Genomic DNA, 20431 nt, shown 5'->3' with positions numbered 1-20431 from the left:
TGTATAATACTTACCGCCATCTTAATTTTAATGTATGTCCTCAGGCAGTTTACAGTATTATAATTAGTACTCTTGAGTTTGGCAAGGTTTGGTTTTCTGTATTATTATTATTATTATTGTGCATATATAATGATATTTCATATGATTAACAAAGACAGCACATATTACCTTTAAAAGTTTGGATTAGGATTTTGGCCAGCAATGATGCAGGCAAAGCTTCCACAGGAGTGAACTGTTTGGGCTGTGCGAGGGCTGCAAGACATGAGCCATAGGTGATTTTTTTATAATAGAGAACTTTTGCTGTTATTCTTTACTTTTATCAATTTTCTTCCCATTAAATACTTTTCCCGTCATGATACTGCAAATGAGCTGTCTACAAAAGGGACAGTATTTACATTTACACACGATTTTTTTCCAGTTAGTCTGATTTTAAATACCCAAATACATCAGGTAAAGTAATAGTGATGATGCCTATGGTCTCCAGAGGGAAACCTCCAATGCTGACAAAACGCCTCCAGCCACTCGTCCGTGTGAGCAATTTAAAGGTCAGCTCTCAAACTTGTCTTTACATAGGGTGAAAGGGAAGAATTATCTGCAGCAGGAGTTGCGTTTGGCAGCATTGTGGGGAAAACCGTTACAACTTCTCATGCCAGATTATTATTGATGTCTAGAGTTTACTCACATATTACACGAGTACATTACATATATTACCTTATATATTAATATATATTAATACATTCTTATGTACAATGAACAGACATGCATATGTACACAAACCTTACCAAGATTTCTCAGTATAAACTATGCCTAGTTTATCTTCTTGTGGTTTGTTTTATGATTTTATGCTTATGTGTGGAGAAATCTTATATGAGCTAGATATATATATGTGAGCTTGAACTTTTTTCATGATAAAGATCAGCTATTAAATTATTTTTTAACTAAACTTTTCCAAGCTTCAAAACACAATTATTGGGGGCGGGGGGGGGGGGGGAGCAGACCTAAAACATCCTTTTTATTCCACCAACAGATCAAGGTCAGTTGCCTCAGCAAAAGAAATTTCATTTTTAAGCCTGTCTGTGCAGGATAGAAATCAATTATCTCTTATGATACAGAAACCGGCGCTCAGCCCTGACAGAAGCCTTGCTTTATATACAAATATGTTTGGAGTTCTATTTCCAGACCAAGCTCTTGCTTTTTTACCTAGATGTTCCACTCGCGGCTCCAAAAGGGCAGCACAGGCAGAAACAGAAGAGCGTCATCAGAAAAGTAAATAATTATCAGTGTTGGAAAGGGGCGGTGGGTTCGCGGCGGCGGAGGGGAGCGCCGGGATCGTCCGCGGCGTCCCTTCGGCCCGGCCCCGCGGCGGCTCCCGTCGGCAGCGCTGCCGCCCGTGCCGCACCGCGGAGCACCGCGCCGGGCAGCGGCTCCGCTTCTGGGCGGGCGGGCGGGCGCGGAGAGGGGCCCCCGCTTTCGGATTCACCTCCTCGCCTCCCCTTCGGGAGGGGAAGCCGCCACCCCGCAGCAGGCAGGAGCGATCAGAGCGAGCACGTTTACCCGTTAGCGGCAACAGGTCCAAGCAGTGCGGGACTAGAAGGCGTTTTCCCTACGGAACTCATGATTTATCGCGGAGGGGGGAAACAAAAAAAATCTAGCAGAGTTCCTGCTTGCAAACCTGGATCTCTAAGTGCCCTAACGGATCAAGGCTGCCGCGCAGAAAAGGCTGCTCTTCGCTGCTGATGCTGTTGATCCAGGCAACCCCTCCTGCCAGCTCTGGGCAGGGCTCACCACCTCCCGAAGGGCGCCCGGGGGTGTCTCAGCTTTCGCACCTCCCCGGGGCCTCAGCCCTTCCACGCCTTCCAGTTTGTTCAGCACAATCTCGGTGGGAAAGCTGCCTTGCAGCTAGAAATGAGTAACCGTCCCTGCCCACACGCGTGCCGTGCCGTGCCGTGCCGTGCGGTGCCGTGCCGCCTGGGGGGCGGGCGGCCCCGCCGGAGGGAGTGCGCCCCGAGCCGGGGCGATGCGGCCGGGGGCGCGGCGGGGCCCTACGCCCCGACCCGGGCGGGCCGGAGCAGACAGAGGCTGGAGGAGGTGAAGGGTTACGACATCTCACTGATGACTCACTTAGCAATAAAAGAAAGGCAATCACGGCGATGCTTTACCACCCACTTGGCCCAGCTCACTCCTCACTCCGGAGTCTCCTGTAGTTTTGCATCACGCTGCTGCCAGGTGTTTATAAGGCGGCAGTGCATTCCAGCGTGCGGCAGTAAGCTTGGCCGGGCTTGAAAAATAGCTTTTCCGTCAATAATTGACTGTTTGGAAATGGTTCTCTATTTCGGACCGGAGAGGATCGACATCTCCGTAAGGCAACACTGAATGATTCGCGGCAGATAAAAGGCTTTGGAAAGCGATCCTCTGTGGTGTGTGCTTTACTGCCGAAAGTATTTCAGCCTGAAGCACCCACTCTGTTTCCCTGACAGTGGATCAAAAAAAGATACAGAAAAAAAGTATATTTTTGTGTTTCTGTTTTGGCGGGGGGGGGGGGGGTGTCTGTTCTCTAGAGGGGACAGTTTACTTTATAAAGCCCGAGTTGGAGGCACTAACAGCCTCCGCTCAAATGAATCCCTAGGAATTAAAAGCAATATTTCCTCGGCAGAATGATGAAAGGCGCCCGTTGGCTACGGGATTTGGAAGGTTTCGAGGTACTCTCCCTTTCATACTGTATTGGTGATTTGTTGAAAACAAGGAGCGGAGGGGGGGAAGACATGAGATGAAAGGGAGAAGAGAAGAGAAGAGAAGAGAAGAGAAGAGAAGAGAAGAGAAGAGAAGAGAAGAGAAGAGAAGAGAAGAGAAGAGAAGAGAAGAGAAGAGAAGAGAAGAGAAGAGGGAAGGGCAAGAAAAGAAAGGGAAGAAAAGGAAAGGGGGGGAAAGACAGTAGAGCAGAGCCTGTCTTGGATACACTTTTCGTGGTGTAAACAGTCTCGTAAAGTTGGGCGTAAGAGGTGTGTGAGGTGAAGCAGCAAACTCGCATTATAAACTTCCCCAGCTGCAGAGGGGTGCTGTGCCTGCCGCGCGGCCGCACGCTGCCTTCTCCGGCGCATTGCCCGGGGCCGCCCCGCTCCGTGCCCGGGGCTGTGCCAGCCTGTGCCCGGGGCTGTGTCGCTGCGCCGGGGACAGGCTGCGTGACCGTGACTCTCGCCCCGCGCCTGGCTGAAGCCGCCGGTCTCAGTGAGTGATTGCTCAGAGCGGCTCTGGGCTGGCAGCAAACGGGAATGGTCAGCGGGAGAGGAAGGGGGGCAGGATGCGGATTTCTCTCTTTCTTAAATACTTCCCTCTAAGTCTTTTTGATCGGCTTTGGATTTAGACTTCCCAGCAGAAAAGTTTCAGTCCTCCATTTATTTATTTAATTTATTTGCTTCTGCGAAGTTTGTCTTGAACATCCCACAAAAAAGTTCTCTTTCGCTGGTTTGCTGGGAAGATAAATCAAACCTTCCCCGGGACACTTTCCGACAGAAAACTAGAAGGGAGCGTGCTATTTGTTGCTCATCGAGCAGACTCTCCAAGATGGAAATGTCCCCGCTTAGGGAAAAAGGCTTTGAAATTTGCGCAGGTTCTGTGGTCTCCTTCAAGCTGTAAGAAATTGGAGCTTTCCTTGAAATATCATCACACAAAACCCTCTAGTTTGAAAACAAAGAGGTGGAAGAAGCTTCAGATTATTTAAAATTAGACCGTGTTTTTTTAATGTAAATGTACATACATTTAAATAGGGAAGTATAAAATATTCCAGGTCTTGCTCCTCGTACTAATCAAGGCTGCTGGAGGCTCCCCGAGCCATCATCTTTTATAATTATAATTACACGCGTCAATCAAGACCTTCAGGCAAAGTCAGAACAAGGCAGGCAAACTCAGGAGAGAAATCACATTTAAAAAAAGTTTGGAGAACTTAGTAAGAAATGGAGAAGAGATTAGAAGAAAGGGTAATTAAGGTTGCTCAAGGCAATCGTGAGAGCTAGAACTCCATGTTAAATTAAACGTAGCCACGAGGGACCAGGTATCATTTATAATAGGTACTGCCCTAAACTGTTCGGAGAAATGTGGATGTGCAATAACCACTCCAAAGTATTTTCAACCATAGCGATAGCTCGCGGAGTGGCTTTGCGATGTACAGTTTGAACTCACTCCAAACCCTTGCCCGGCGGAATGACATTAAGCCCACGAGTGGGAGCGAAGGAGCCGGAAACTGGTGCTAGGGTCGTGCCCGAGGGAGAGTGTCGGCGGGGGTGAGCCGGCCCGGCCCGGCCCAGCCCAGCCGCCGGCGGGGACAGGCGGCCGTCCCGGCCGGGCTGCCCGCGGGGGCTGCGGCCCGCCTGGCCCCGGCTGCGCTTGGGCCGGTTTCGCGTCCCCTCTCCGGACACTGGGTTTCCTTCCCCGGCTTTCGCCTAAAACGCGGGTGCCTCTGCCGGAGCAGAGATAGCGAGAGCGGCGGCACGGAGCGCCCCGGCGGGGCGTCGCCAAGCGGCGTGACCCAGCCGGCGGCGAGCGGGAGGGAAGGGACCGGCTCTTTCCCCGACGGAGCGCAGCGGGCTGCAGGACCCAGGTCCGTCAGTGTCCTGCCGATGTGTACTCAACTTCCCACGGTCTGCTGCAAATGCAGCCGGAGCTGTGCTCTGACAGCGCTTCTCCTGCGGAGAAGGGCTGCGAGGAGGCGAAGCTCCTCTGCGAGCGGCCCCCGGGGTCCTCTGGCCGCCCGTCGGGCCAGCAGCAGCCCAAGGCGGCCCGGCTGCAGGCTCGCAAGGCCGGAGGGCCGCGGCCCTGCCGCGCCGCGGGGACCCCCGGCCCGCAGCCCCGACCCCGTCCCGGCGGGCGCCCGAGGAAGCGGAGCGGAGCGGAGCCGCCGCTGCGCAGCGGACGCCGCCAGCGCTGAGACGCCCGGGCTCAGCGCAGGGCGATGCTACACGGTGACGCTTGCGAGAGGGGTTGTTTGTAATTAATGTATCTGGGAACAACTTCCCAAGGGCCGAGACGGAGTCTCAGCCCGAGCTACTTCTACCTAGGAACGAGGGCATTCCCTCCGGATGGTGTCCAGCCACTCCGCCGTAGCTATCTCGGCCGCTCCCGCGGCTCGCCATGTTGCTCTGCTAAAACTTAGACGCTGGCGAACTGCTGAACTGTCAAATGATAACTTGAGAAATAACGTGTTGCTACAGATCAAGAGTTCGCCTGCTCGCCCTCCCGCCCAAAGGTGAATGGGGGAGCGGTGAGAACGGAAGGAGCCCGAGAGGTCCGAGCCTCTCTGCGCGTTGGGTCCATCCCCAAAATGTTAAACCCTGCACAGAGAAGGAAAGAAAGAGACGTTTTCTACTCCAGTGATGCTGGTGTTGGGTTGGCACGGGATCTGCGCTGAATTAAGCAAAGGTCTCTTCTTCCAGTTACTGGGTGCGAAAAGTTTGAACTGACAGGGGAAGAGCACAGCCGCGTCCGCTCTCTGCACGTGGAGGGACTGTCCCACCGCCGGTCACCTTGCGACCATCGCAAGTATTTAGTAAGTTACAACGAGGGTCAGTTTTCACAAACTCTCTCCCAGCCGACGGGAAATGCTATACCCTGCGCTGGAGACAGTTCTGCGCCTCACTTTCAATCCGGAGCAATTTTCATCGCCAAATATTTTCAGCTCTTAATATACACAACGGAGATGAAAGTGTCAGAGGAGTACGGGCAGCCGAGCGCTCGGGCGGGGGGCTCGGATGCTTTCAAAGGTGCAAATATCACTCATCCCACACCGCCAAACCTACGCGCCGCAGTGGGAGCGGCGCGGAGCCCTCCGGACGGTCCCAGCGTGGGAGGGGCGAGAAGGGCAGCGGGGGCGGGCAGACCCCCGGCCCGGCTCGCCGGACGGCTCGGCACCCCACCACCCCCGGGCCCCCCGCCACGCCGCGCCGCGGGGCCGCCCGGCTCTCGCCGCCGAGGCACCCCCTTGCGAGAAACGAGTTCTTCGGGACAACTTGGAAACGAGTGCCACTTGCTGCACCTAGAGCCGGGGAAGGGAGGCTCTTGCTCAAGCGATGGCTCTGCCGGGGCATTGGCTTTTGTGCAAACGACGCAACCGGCACTGACAGATTTCGCAAGTTTAGGGGAGGGAGACTCAAAAAGCCAGAATAGGTACAGCAAGCTCAAGCGCGGCAGCCGCCTGCTCTTCTCAGGCTCCAGGGCTGCGCGGCGGCAACGTGGCCGCAAGGGCCGGGGTTCTCCAAGCGCAGGGTGTTCCGCTGCCTACCCCCGCCCGCCCCGAGGGAAGGCGAAGGCCGGGGATCTCGCAGCCGCCGCTGGCCGGGCGGGGGCATTGCCCCGCCGGCCCCAACGGAGCTGGAGAGGGGCTGCCCGCCGGCAGGGAGGCACACCGCGGGAAGGGAGGGCAGGCGCAGCCCGGCTCGCTGGGGCCGGTGGCCCCGCGGGCTCCGCTGGGGCGGGGAGGAGCGGCTGCAGCCTAGGCCCCCACTCCGCAGCCCGGGTGAACAACCGGGCAGAGGGGGAGCCCGCTGGGCAAGTGTGTGTGCTCCTGCGCGCGTGTGTGTGGTGCGTGTGTGTGCGCGGGGGGTGTTGCTCATCCCGCCTCTGCCTTATTGGCTGCAAGGGCGGTGTCGGGGCCCCCCTTCGGCGGAGCCCCCCGCGCCCTGCAGCCCTCGGGCTCCGGGAGCGCCTCCCCGCGGGCCCGGGGCTAGAGGTCCCGATCGGCACCTCCGCACTTGTGGCGGGGGGAAGGGGGGGGGAGGAGGAGGAGGAGGGGGGAGGAAGGGAGGAGGGGGACGGGGGTGGGAACCCTGTCTAGCAGCACCGGCGGCGGCAGAGCGCTCCTGTGCACTGTGCCGCTCCGCATGGATCGGGACGCCGAGCTGCCGCCGTGCTGAGCCCCGGGCGGAGCTGCTGAGGGCTCCCGGGGTTCCTCCTTCCTCCCCGGCACCCCCCGGTCTTCCCCCTCCTCCTCCTCCTCCTCTCTGCCCCCGCCGCCTGCAGCCCGACTACCGCTCCCCGGCTCCCCCAGCCGCGGGCACCCGGCGGCGCTTCCCGGCGGCCGGGGCCGCTCGGTGCTCCCGCTGCAGCAGGGCGAGGGCTGGCGTGGAGCAGAGGGAGGGAAGAGGAGGAGGAGGAAGACGCAGCGGCCGCCGAGCGCCCCTTGCTCCAGCTAAATCTGTGCTGCCGTGTCCAGGTGCTGGTGTCGCGGACGGACACGGAGCCCGCAGCCCGGCCCGCAGCCGCCTTGTCATGCTGCCCAAAGTGGAGACGGAGGCCCTGGGACTCGCCCGGTCGAATGGGGAACAGGGGCAGATGCCGGAAAACATGCAAGGTAAGGGGGGAAAGGCACGGCGCTCCCCCTTCGCGCACGCTCGGCCCCCCCGTGGCAAACCGCCCCTTCGTCCTGCCAAAAAAGTTTACGGCGGCTGCCTGCGAGCTCCCCCGCAGCCGCCCGCGCCCGCTCCGCGCCCCGCCGAGCCGCTGCCTTCGCGGGCCAACTTCCAGCGTGGCTCGGGCGGGCACCGGGACCCGGGGCACCAGCGCCAAGGGGACGGCGAGGCCCCGACCAGGAGGTGCAACCGCCGCCGGGGAACCGTCAAGCATCTGGCCGGCGGGAGCCTGCCCTGGGGTGCAGACGCCCCGCCGGTCGCTGCTCGGGGACACCGCGTTCCCGGTCAGCGCAAAACTGAAGTTTATGGCAGGGGGAGTTAGGCGGGGAAGTCCTGCCGAGCACCCCGTGTGTTTCACACCGTCCCGAAACGGGACCCCGAGGGCTCTGCACCGCGGGTGCGGCGCCCGCAGGCACAACGCAGGTGGCAGTGGCGGCGGTGCGAAACTTCGCAGCAGAGAGCCCCGACGCCGCGGCGGATTTGAGCCCTTGCGAGGTACCCGCGAAGGCAGCGGGATGCCCCAGCTGGGCGCGGGAAATGCTTCTGTGGGGCGGGACGGGGCCGTTCCCGGTGCCGCACTACGGGCCGGAGCGCTGCGCGGAGGGAGGCAGCGGAGACCCCCTCCGAGGGCCGCCGCCGGGAGGGTTGGCTCCCTGACTCGGGGCCGGCAGTCCGGTGCGCGGGCGCTGGCCACCCCGCCCTGCCCTGCGCGCCTCTCCTGGGGCACAAACTCCTCGTCCCGGCTGCTCTTTCGAAATTATCCTCCCTTCTGCCGGGAGCCTGCTGGGAAGCAGGGGCGGGGTGGGCCGGGGGCCTCGGAAGTGCCGGGGGCGGCCCGCCCGCCCCTTTCCTCGCCCGCGGAGGAGGCTCCGTGCCAGGGCACGGCGCTAGGAAAACCCCTGCTTCCCACTTGGTTTTGCCTGCGAGGGAGGGGAACTTCGTCCCAGCGCCGGGCCCTGGAGCCGCGGCCGCGGGAGCAGAGGGGAGGGCAGGGCCCTCCTCCGCCGCCGCCTGCGGCCGCCCGTGTCCGCCCCACGCCGCTGGCAGGCGGCGATCCCGGGCCGTGCCGAGGTCGCTCTGGAAACGTTTTCCCGGCTGTGTGGGGGCGAGTTAATGTCCCCCCCGCTCCCCGGCAGCTCCCCCGAGTGCCGGGGCGCAGCCCCTTTGCCCGGCCGGAGAGGCGCGCAGCTCCCGCGCCCCCAGCCGGCACACCAGTCCGGGGGCTTCGGGAGGACTCTGACCGCCCCGGTGCCCCCGAACCGTGGCAGCCGCGGGGTTACCGGCAAAGAGGCGACTTCCTAAGCGGTGCCGCTGCTTATGCCCTCGCCTCGCTCAGGAGCCCTCCGCTGCCGCTGCGCTTGTCCAGCAGATCGGAGGTTTAGCAGCAGGGAAGGGGAAGGAAACCGGCCCCGCGGTGAGCGGTGGGCTTTCTTTTGGGGACTAACCAGAGCTGCTGACTGGGCTCTTTGAGGGGGAGCCCGGCTCGAGTGGCCGCGCCCCGTGCCTTCATTCAGCTTGTTTTACCTCCCCGGCCCCGTCCCCTCCTGACTGCCGGCCCCTCCCCGCCTTTTCCCCGAGCGGCAGAAACTTCAGGCGGCCCCGGCGCGCGGGTTTCCCGCCAGCCCCCGGTACCGGGGGGCGCCGGCCGCGCAGGCCCCGACCGCATCCCCCGAGGACGGCAGTCCCGGCCCGCTACCCCTCTGCCGACCCGCGGGGAGCCGCGCCGACGGGGGCTGAAAAGGGTCTCCCCCCTCGCCGCGGGACCGCTGGCTGCAAAAGCCGGGGGCTCCGGGCATGCAGCGCTCACCCCATCGGCGGGGGCGGGGTGGGAGAGCGAGCTAGCTCGGAGGGGTGGCGGTCACCCCGAGACAACGAGTTTGGGGGGCGCGGAGGACGCTGTTTTAAGCTGGTTTTGGAAGTAAGTAACTTGGATTTAACGCGGCGCAAAAGTGCTGGGTCTGTAAGATAGAAGTTTAGGCTAAGTAAATATTTGCAGGCTGATGTTGAAAGAAAACTTTAAAGGAAACGAACTGAGTTGCTTTAAATACACAAGTGACACTTAATCTTATTCTGCTTTTTTAAAGCTTGCCCGTGATAATTTTCGGATTTAAATGAATTCATTTAGTTTGTGATTCCGTAAACTAGGGACTAGGTTAAGGGCACTCTGTAAATATAAATATTTAGAACATAAAACTGAGGAGCTAATGGGGTTTGTTCCACTTGCTAAGTATCATGCAGATTTGCTGTTGATGGAAAGTTGCACGTCTCAATGCAAACTGTGCTTTTAAAATATAACTTTTTTTTCCCCTCAATTTGCAGTCGTATGTAAATTTAAGTGAGCTTTCCCTCTAGATGAGAACTGTTGCAGAAAATCTGAGTTATTAATGTAAATTCTAATTGAATGTGCTATTTCTCCTTTCTCCAGTGTCTCAGTTTAAAATGGTGAATTACTCTTATGATGAAGACCTGGAGGAACTGTGTCCAGTCTGTGGAGATAAGGTGTCTGGGTACCATTATGGACTTCTCACTTGTGAAAGCTGCAAGGTTCTGTACTAATTACTTCATACAAACACAAGTACAGCAAAAAAAAGTTTCAAATATAAGCAGAAAAAATGATAATTAAAGAAAACAGATGTGTAATAATTTGGCTTATTTCTGATTTATTTCGTGTTACATTCACATAAAAAATTAACCACCAAAAAACTTTAGGAATTAGAATTCTCTTGGAGAGATCTCATCTGCACAAATGGAAACAACTTGGACTGTGTTGCATTGTAGTTTTATCAGTGCTTTTAAGTATTCTGCTGTTGTGAAGTGATGTAGTTCTAGAACAACTTTCATTCCTAACTGTCCTAAATATTGATTTTAGTTGATTTATATACATTCAGAGTATTTCTGTTCCTTGAGGATAAAGTAGGAAAAGTATCCTCAGTACAGATCAGCTTTGGAAAATCTAATGCAGCTTTCTTAAGATTTTTTCATCCTTCAGTATTACAATGTAAATTTCTGTGACTATAATGACCATGCACTTTTTCATACAAACTATAACTGTCAGAGCTCACTCAACACACAAAAGCAAGTAACTGATGTATGATTTGGTTTAGAACATTCATTAATTTTGAAAATAAAATATTTGTAAATGTAACTTACCATATTGGAAGATAAATGTATCTGCATGGTTCTATTATACTAAAGGGTTTAAATACTTATGAATTTATGACATGTCAAATTTGTCATGTAAATTTTTTTTAAAGTTCTTTATGGTTACTTAAGTAATGCACTGTAAAGGAAACTCCTTTGCCAGAACAATGCAATTTAAAATATTCAGTTGCATGGAAAAATTAGCTTAGCACATTATATTTTCATTAAAAAATAATCAATGAGAAATGAACAACAAGCACTTATTATGCCTCTAGCATGGACCACTGGGATGTACAGTAGCCAGAGGTATTCCATATTTCTGTTATCTTTGCAACAGTGTCCCTATTTATTTAATGTAAAAGTACTTGAAAAGGAAGACTTTAATAATTTTTCAATGATTAAAGAATACAAAAGGAACTGGTCAGCCTCTCTATTTCTGCTGACACTGTTAGGGGCATAGGAGACTATAGCCAGTCTTACCAAGCTTTGGCATAAGTCTATAAAACATAGCAGTAACATAAGAAAACCTCCGCTGGAGTGTGATGGTTTTCTCCTGGGTATATCTCACTGTAATTTAAAATAAACTATGTAACTTCATAAGTGCTTGAGTGGTGTCTGAAAAATATGTTGCAATGATTTCCATAAAATAAAATGCTGAAACGCACTATTCAAACAAAACAGGCTAACTTTTGTATCTATCATACAGGGATTCTTTAAGCGAACAGTCCAGAATAACAAAAGGTACACATGTATAGAAAATCAGAATTGCCAGATTGACAAAACACAGAGAAAACGATGCCCTTACTGTCGATTTCAAAAATGTCTAAGTGTTGGAATGAAATTGGAAGGTAAGAGCTATAGTCTTGCTGATATTGTCAACTATACTATAGATTAATTTTGAAAACGATAGGATTTCATATGTTATTCCATGCTATTTTATAAAAAAAAAAGCTACATATTTATTGTGGTTTTGAAATTATAGTAAAAGGTGACTTTGTATGCTCAGTGAAATTGTTGCTTTATAAAAAAAAATCTAATGAGTAAATGGTAAATCACTAACAACTAGTCAAAACCATAATCCATTTCTTCATATATGTATATAATTTGATATTTCAGTATTTTAGAGTTTGTGAATGAATGGATCTAGATAGAATAGTTTTGCAGCTTTTTAAAAGGACTTAATTTAGATTAAACATAAAATACGTAAGAAGTGTCCAGATTAGAAAAAAAATTAGTCATTGCTATGGAGAGTGGTCTGGTTTTCTTTATATTTTATCTACGGTTGTTTTTTTTATTCTTCTGACAATAAGGCAGAAAACAGAGAAACAGATAAAATAAGGGTTTTTCTCACACCAACTTGCCTTTGGGATTAAGGAACCAAATAATCTCTAAAGTTGTGTCCTATATTTTTGTGATGCTACACCTGAGATGCTGTTACAAATGAAAGAGAATAAGGCATTTTGAAGCATACTTTTTGATTTGATTTCACTTTCTCATGTACAGAGAACAATGAAAATGTACAATACCCTTTGAGACAACTGAATGCAGAATTATCATTGACTTGAATTTGCGAATCATACACAGTTAATTCTAACTTTGGTATATAAAATACTAAATTTCAGATTTCACAGCAAATGACATTTCTACTTGACCAAGGACAAGCTCCTAAATTCCTTATTCTTACAATTGTACTGAAATGGCATTCACCCTAGATGCTTAACCAGGAACAATCAGGCCAAGGAGGGAAACCATAAACCCTTAAGGGAACCATAAATGATAAGACCCGATCACCTGAGTCTGGCAAAGGAAAGCTGTTGATATAGCTGAAGATAAACAGAAAAATCACCCTCCTGCAGTTTGATGGATTCAATACTATTCTGTTTGCCCACAAGACTGAGCTAGCACTGACACACTGCAATAAACATCCTGAACCACTGCATGTTCTTCCAAATTCAAGTAGTACCATAACAGGACATTTGGAATCCTTTTCTCATTGTTGACGTTAAGAATAAGGACAAAATACATTTATCTACTCCTACTTTTAACTCCTCTCAGTTGCTGACAATGATACAGAATCAAATTTTGTCTTCTGTGATTACATGCAGTTCACCTTAATTTCTATAACAGTTATAGAAAAGCATTTGTTAATCCAGTTTGGGTCACAGTTTTTAATTACAGAATACCTGAAAGGGTACTATGTATACAGATTTAAAGTTACTTACATTTACCAGCATGGTGATTAATTATTTTAATTTCCTGTATTTTGCTCAAAATCAACATTCAACAGCAATATTAGCAGCAACATTTTTATTACAAATTTAAGCAAAGTGCCTGTAGTTTTAAAGATACTCTAGAAAATGTACTTTAGCTTCTTTATCCACACATCCATACAACTTCTTTTCCTTTGTTTAGAAAATTGGAAGAACATGTGCTTCCATAATTGTAAATACTTGTGACATTTATATGTGTATTCCCCCAACAGCAATATATATAGCCTTAAAGTCTAGTTCATAAATTACCATGGACCAAAAAAATCATTAAACGTTAAAGTCCTTATGATAATGTACAGTATTATGCGTATCTAGCATTCATAATAAATTTTTAATGTTCTACTAATCCCTAAGATAAAAAGCTCAAGAACTTAACCTCCAGCAATCTCAGCAGTCTCAACATGTCACCAGGCTGTCAAAGGTTCCCCTTTCAATCTAATTGCCGTTGGGCAAGGTGGGCTTGGTGAGAGCTCCTCGCTAGTCCATTACATATATAACATGGTGACAGACACTGCTGTGACAGAGACCACCAGTATGACTCCCAAGGCAGCTGTTGAGGTGGATTTGTTTTAATTATTTCTAATTCCAGAGATATTACAAGCCAGAACAATGTCAATAGTTTCTGTTTCACTACCACCTTCTGTGTGGAAAGTAGCAAGCTGACAGCTTTCTCTCTGCACATTCCAACTGCAGCTAAACATTTCTGTAGAGCTGTTCAACTAACTAGAAATCTCTTAAAGTTTTACATCAACATGAAGAATCATCAAAAGGAAATATTTCCTTTTTGCCAAGACAAACGTATTCCCCTTTGTGATTACTGAACATTTCACAATTTACATTTCAGATGTTTTGCTGCGGTGGAAGGCAGTAATGGAATGATTATAATGAGACAATGTGGTCTGCTGGATACGTCTCAGACAAATTCTGGACATCAGCCCTTGTATCTTAATGACATAGTAGCTTGACATAAAACCAAATATACATTGAGATCTCCACATGATCCCATAGCAGGTGTGAAATTCCTGTAGCCAACCATTGTGTTTGTCCCTGTGTCCTAATCAATGTAAAGAGAAGTCTTTCTATGTTAGTAATATATGCATGTGATATTTAAATTACCAGAAAAAAGTGACATTTGTTAAGTCAAATAAATCTTTTTCTTTAGGAATAAAAGTGCTACTTTGAATTTAAAAAAAAAAAAAGGGGGAGTTACATTTTTACCTTTTTGCTCTGTCCTGATGTGTGTTTCATTAAAGAATGTTGATTCCAAGTTTTAATTATGATTTACTTCCTCCTCTCCCCTGACAGCTGTGCGAGCTGACCGAATGCGTGGTGGCCGAAACAAGTTTGGGCCAATGTACAAGAGAGACAGGGCGTTGAAGCAGCAGAAGAAAGCTCTTATCCGAGCAAATGGACTTAAACTGGAAGCCATGACTCAGGTGATCCAAGCGATGCCGACTGACCTGACAATATCTTCTGCAATCCAGAACATCCATTCTGCCTCCAAAGGCCTACCTCTGAACCATACTGCCTTGCCTCCTACAGACTATGACAGAAGTCCCTTTGTAACTTCTCCAATTAGTATGACAATGCCACCCCATGGCAGTTTGCAAGGTTACCAAACCTATGGCCATTTTCCAAGCCGTGCTATCAAGTCTGAGTACCCTGACCCTTACACTAGTTCACCAGAATCAATAATGGGCTACTCATACATGGATAGTTATCAAACAAGCTCACCAGCAAGTATTCCACATCTGATATTGGAACTCCTGAAATGTGAGCCAGATGAGCCGCAAGTCCAAGCTAAGATCATGGCATATCTGCAGCAAGAGCAAGCGAACAGAAGCAAACATGAGAAGCTCAACACATTTGGGCTTATGTGTAAAATGGCTGACCAAACCCTCTTCTCCATTGTTGAATGGGCTAGGAGTAGCATCTTTTTCAGAGAACTTAAGGTAGGTAACAATCTTGCATTATATTATAATTCAATCAAGAAAAAGATACCATTTGTTACAATGTTGTACTTTAAGCAAGAAAGTATGTTTTACCTTTTCTTCCTTCGCCCCCCAGCATCTCATTCTTAATTTATTTGGCTTGAAGTAGGCAGACTATTATGAGGAGAAACTTGTAGTTGTCTTCCACCTGAGCCTGTAATTAGCCGTAGCAAAGAGATTCAAGTTTCAGTTCAGCTCTTCTGTACTTTACTATTTATCACAACTGTTATTAACCTCCATAGGGCCTCACATAAATTTTACTCTTTCTCTGTCAGTATTGCTCACTGTCTGGCTTGTATTCAGAGTTGTAAGCATGCCTGTTACACCATTGTACATTCATTTATGTAATTATTTTATTACCTCATTTAACATATAGGGGAATGCCATTTCTGTGCATCTCTGTACACTCCTTATATAAGTCCATATTTGGAATATTCACTTTCTCACTGGGATATTATTTTGTGCATTCCCGTGCATGTAGTTAACCATGACGGCTGCATCCTAAGCAGGGTACACACAGAACAGAAAGCAAGGAGGAAGAAGATACCTTAAGGACTCCTTTTGTTTCTCATCATCACTGATACATGGGGGATTCCCTTAACCTAGGCTGCCTACAGTGACCTTTAGGCTCTTAATTTTGTTGGAGCACCCAATGAATCCTCCTGCACAACTCTCTGGCCAGAAATTCCCCCCTTTACATTTCTTGGACTTTTTGTTAAGGCAGTTTTGTGGTCTGTTGTGGTCAGGTCTGAAATTTTAAGCCAGAAATTCGGGATAAGACAATAGAGAGAAACTACAGTTTTTAACCACTCTCTTGATACAGAACTTAGCTCTGGAATGAATGATCTTCTGTCTCAAAAAAAAACCTCAAGATGATGAACTTAAATCACATCTGAATTTCGCTATTATATTGCTAGTTACTGAATCTCTGTCTGTTATACAGAGATGTTTTTGCCACAAATATTTGCTGCTGAAATCTGTAAAGTTTTGGGACTACACATAATTTCTTGCTGACTACTGCCAAGCTAAGGGAAAAATAATACAATATCTAAAAACAACAATTACTGTAGAAGTTCACTGAGAATTGAATCTACATGAATCAAGAGCTGCAGTCAGGATGCTTGCCACAACAGTATTTCTGTCATAACCATAATGATGCAGACACATGAAATAAAGCCTGATTACAAGAAAAGCAAGCTGTATATGTTACATATACAACTCCAGTTTCTCTCTAATTTTTCATGAGAATGGTTGCAGGAACCATTAAAAACTCAGTCTGTGTAAAGAGAAAGAAGGGAGGAAGTTTACTCAGAGGGGAAAAAGAAAATGGATTAAAGAGAGGAAAATACTGTCACATCTTTGTTTGCTAAGTTGTTTACAATTTTATAGTAAGCTATAAGCCATGCTACGCATTTTAAATAATTTAAAAATTAAAACTGCAAACACGTTACATTTCCAATAGACTATGTCCTAAATATCAGGGACCAGATCTTTCTACCCATATACTGAGGATTACTTTAGTCTGGAGTAACCATGTTAAAAATCACTGAGACTTGGAGAACTAGCTTTAGTATAAGAATTTTAAAGTTATGATCTGCCTTAAAATTCCAGTTATGATTGAAGTGAGAATATGAAAACATATTCAGGAAACGTCTACTTTTTATGGTTCCGTGCCTTAATCAATAGGCAGATTTTATAAGCATTCAACATGCTATACTAGGAATAGTTTTAGAGACGGTCTTCACTTCCAACCTCATCCGGGATGATATTCTTCAACCAACATGTTTACTAGTATGGACACATAAGATGCAGAAATTTGTTTCATGAAAATTCTGACCAACTTCTCCTGGCTCTGGACATATATATAAACTACCATGTATATACAGACTTCTGGAAATACATATATTCTAGTAATTCACTACATATAGCCTTTGACTAATGAATTGACTTTCACACATTTTTAGAAGTCATTGGTTTCATCTTAGTATTTGTTCCCTTTACATCTTAGAAACTTAGAGTTCAGACAGTTTCATACCTACTGGCATATCCAGATTTTTTTTTTTTTTTTCCAATTGGACAAGATCAACTAAACTGCACAGTATTCCAGAACAATAGCAACACACTTGGAAATCCATCTACATCCGATATTTAGGGGCCAGATTACACACAATGCTAAGAACTTTAAGCTTCTCAACTTCAGAAAAGTGAGGTGCTCAAAATGTATTTAGATCAGACTCTACACCATTAACAGCACCAGGTAACATCATATCTCTTTGCAGCTGAGAGCAGAGGATCAGAATTAAACAAAGGGTTTCCAAACCTTTACTGAACACAGCTCTCTTCTATCCATCCATGGTTTCAGTTCCTTCTGATCAAGGTAGCAAAAGCAGCTATTTCAGATTGCTCCACAGAACATGAATACCAGTGGGGGAGGGAAAAAAAACCAAACCAAACCACAACACCTAAGGATATGACAGAGATTTTAATTTCAGAAGGAAGGGAAGAGGCAATTGTGATAAAGGTGCAACTAGATTTTCAGAACAGCTAACTTAGTACCCTGCCTATACACAGCTGAGAAGTATGTATTTGCTTGAGAAGATATTTTCTTATTATTCTTACCTGTCTAAACTTAACTTAACAACTGAATCTTGACATGTCTTTCGGGTAAGACAGGTGCATTAGTAGATCTGTGGGACTAAAATTTTAAATTACTTAATTAAACAGTAAAAAAGTATAAATGTGGCTTGTATGAAATTCATCATGATTTTGTCATAAGTGATGCCTTGCACAACTGGCTGCGAGTTACTAATCAGCATGTTTGCAATTCTTTACTGTATCCTTTCACTTCATTCTAAATTTAGTCTTACACATTTGTCTCTTCAATTCATATAAAAGGGCAAACATTTTCCTTTCTGCTGCACCTAGAGATTTGTAGCTAGCAGAGTTCAGGAGGGACTGAAAAGGAGGAGCACATGATAAAAAAATGCTGTCCCAGTCCATCAGTGGTTTAGGCCACATTTACCCTAGAGATAATAACAAAAAAACACCAGTGAAGTACAGTTTTAAAGTTTTCTCTTTTTCTTTCCATTTGGCTGAAAATTGGGGTTTTTTTAAAAGAGATCTTAAGTGATAACAAACATGTTTTAAAACTTTATTTCATGAAGCTTTTATCAGCTTATGCTTATCAAACACGATCATCTTACTTGTTGCTCTACAAATTGTCAACACCTCTTTTGGTATGTGTTATACATGTAAGCATGTAAAAGGTAAAAATATTGACTGAGCAGGAACAACCTATAGCGTGCACTGCATTTTATAGAATTTGACCTGTATATGAATTTAAGTACCTAATTTAAGGCTAATGCTCACACTTGCTTAGGAGCAGATCCTCCCATCTTCATGTTGGATATCGGAAATTAATGGAAATATTAATGAAGCACACATCAGAATTAGTATTAATGTCAGAGAAAGATCCAAATCAGCCAGTTGCAATCCTGTAACTTTGAATTTAATACCTGCTAAAATCTCAAACATACCTATCTGTCTTGTGAAGTCAGAATACTTTGTAATTAGTAATTACATCATAAATTTGGGGGTTTGACATCACATATTACTTGCTTATTCATAATGAGAAATGTTTCTGTATAGTTCTTTATACACAGATGAAATAAGAATACAGAGATAACCTCCCAGTAGACTCATGATGATACTAACAGTAATAGTAAAGAAGGCCTTTGTTTGCTATTCTGGAGTTGTTGAAAGCTCAGTAAATATAAAAGTAAGATATATCCGTCTTATCCTCAGCTAAGAAAACTCAGGAATGCCCTGGGGATGCTAGATTTGTAGCCAGCTGCCTTAGCCAGGTGAAAGGTCTTTGTACAAAGCTAAAAAGAAAATATTGCAAGAGTTTCTAGAGTCCAAAGGTTACCTGGCCTCGAGAAAGGATGCAGACAGTTCCACTGGACTGGTCTTTCCTCATCAGCCCTCATCAGGGAAAATTCAACAACTACTTCCAAAGCTAAGTATTCCTGAACCCATAAAAGAAAGCAGTCTCTGCTTGGAGCAGGAAGAAGACAGGACCTGCACTGTATAACAGTCCTCAGGATACTTTCTCCTGGCTGAGGATCAGAAAATTAACTAAATGCTGATAGTTACAAAAAAGACACTAAAGGACTTGTGACTCACAAAAAAAATACTGCCTTGAATTATTTGGCTATTTTAGTGAGGATGTCATAGGTCAAAGTACTATGTGAGCACAAACCCATTTAGTGAATGATTGCAGGAAGAGCTAGTGTACTTCATGTTAAAGAAGCTCATCCTAGAACTATTCACTGGGTTTGCAAATTTAGGCTATTCATTGATATCAGACTGTATCAGTTCTGGGACAGATTTCTTGCTATAAGTATAAATTTGTCCATGCTTACACTAGCTCCACATGTGGCCTTCAAAGAAACAATGGGTTTAACCACGTATCTCAAAAGAACCCTATCTATAGAACTTCTACAGTACATGGTAATACAGATGTTTTAGCAGCTAATAAGCTAACAGGTCTATTTTTGTATTACATATTCCCCATAAGCACAACTATATTAGCAGAGTTTCAAATTATTTCTTAAAGCAGTGCAAACTTAGCATGAATAGGATTAACAGGACTCCTGGAGTCTTAATTTTTTTCTGTAAAATGTATTTATATAGATATAGTAATATAATACTCAATACATCATTTTTAATTTCAAATTTCAGTCTCCATGTAATCATGTATCAAGAAATGCGTAGAAAATAAGGAATTGCAGTACAGAAATCCAATTATTTAACTGAATTAACACAGAATAGGAAAAAAAATTAGTTTGGGGATTTTTTTTTTTTTTGAGGAAAAAATATCAACAGTGGAATACCTTAAAAGTTCTTCATCAGGATGATGACATGTTGATATATTATTTAGACTTAAGTAATCAAAAGCAATTTGATAACTTGAAATGCTTTTGGACTTTGTAGTATGTTTATCAGGACAGGAAATGTAACTAATATAGGTGATGAAATAAAACTTCTGCAGTGTTCTTTGAATCAGGGAAGCTGCCAGAAACTGATGTCCAGGATTTCCCTTAATATCAGTAATCAGATTAGATAATATGTTGTCATGTGTCGCTGTTGATTTTTAATCTAGTTTATGTGTATCTGGATCTGAAAAAAGTATTTCTCAAATGTATAAAAAATGTTGGGGAAAGGGAGAAGTGTTTCTCTTACACAACCAAATAATTCTTTGCTTTAGAATCATTAATTTAATTTCAGAAATAGTAAAATCATTGCTATAGAAAGAAGACTCAGCAGAGAAACCAGGGTTTAATGAAGCATGGGATTATACCTGCCACATAGCTGAACCCTGTAGGGGAACACTCTGCTAAAAGTTAACTTTATGATCTTATTCTGGCTCTCCTCTGAACAAAGGATGTCACCAAATGCAGTATTTCAACATGTGGCCATGTCATTTTGCAGCCTTTCTAAACAGTTTGCTCGATGCTAAGCCTCTGGCACTTTTTCTAGGGGTAAGAAGAAAGATGACGTTCTCCTGCACCCTTTCATGTTGGAGCTGGATACTTTAGTTTCACTCTGCCGTATGGTGTTATCACCTTTG

General features: G+C 46.7%; 1 protein-coding gene across 3 annotated transcripts in view; it reads left to right on the top strand.

Moving 5' to 3' along the window:
* Positions 1-6703: 6703 nt before the first annotated feature.
* Positions 6704-20431, top strand: part of NR5A2 (nuclear receptor subfamily 5 group A member 2) — an 86732-nt gene continuing 73004 nt past the window's right edge. The window contains exons 1-5 of one of the 3 annotated variants that reach the window (XM_075038861.1): positions 6704-6718; positions 7202-7339; positions 9823-9941; positions 11245-11386; positions 14114-14760. In XM_075038861.1, the coding sequence (XP_074894962.1) occupies positions 7258-7339; positions 9823-9941; positions 11245-11386; positions 14114-14760 (990 nt within the window). In that variant the 5' untranslated portion in view covers positions 6704-6718; positions 7202-7257. Of the gene's footprint in view, positions 6719-7121; positions 7340-9200; positions 9316-9822; positions 9942-11244; positions 11387-14113; positions 14761-20431 lie in introns of those variants that run through there. The other 2 variants (XM_075038859.1, XM_075038862.1) reach the window with 2 other exon arrangements.

Source organism: Buteo buteo, chromosome 10 (genome assembly GCF_964188355.1).
Source record: "Buteo buteo chromosome 10, bButBut1.hap1.1, whole genome shotgun sequence".
Lineage (NCBI taxonomy): Eukaryota > Metazoa > Chordata > Aves > Accipitriformes > Accipitridae > Buteo > Buteo buteo.
Note: the sequence above shows the minus strand (reverse complement) of the source record. Positions and strands in the feature narration are given on the sequence as shown.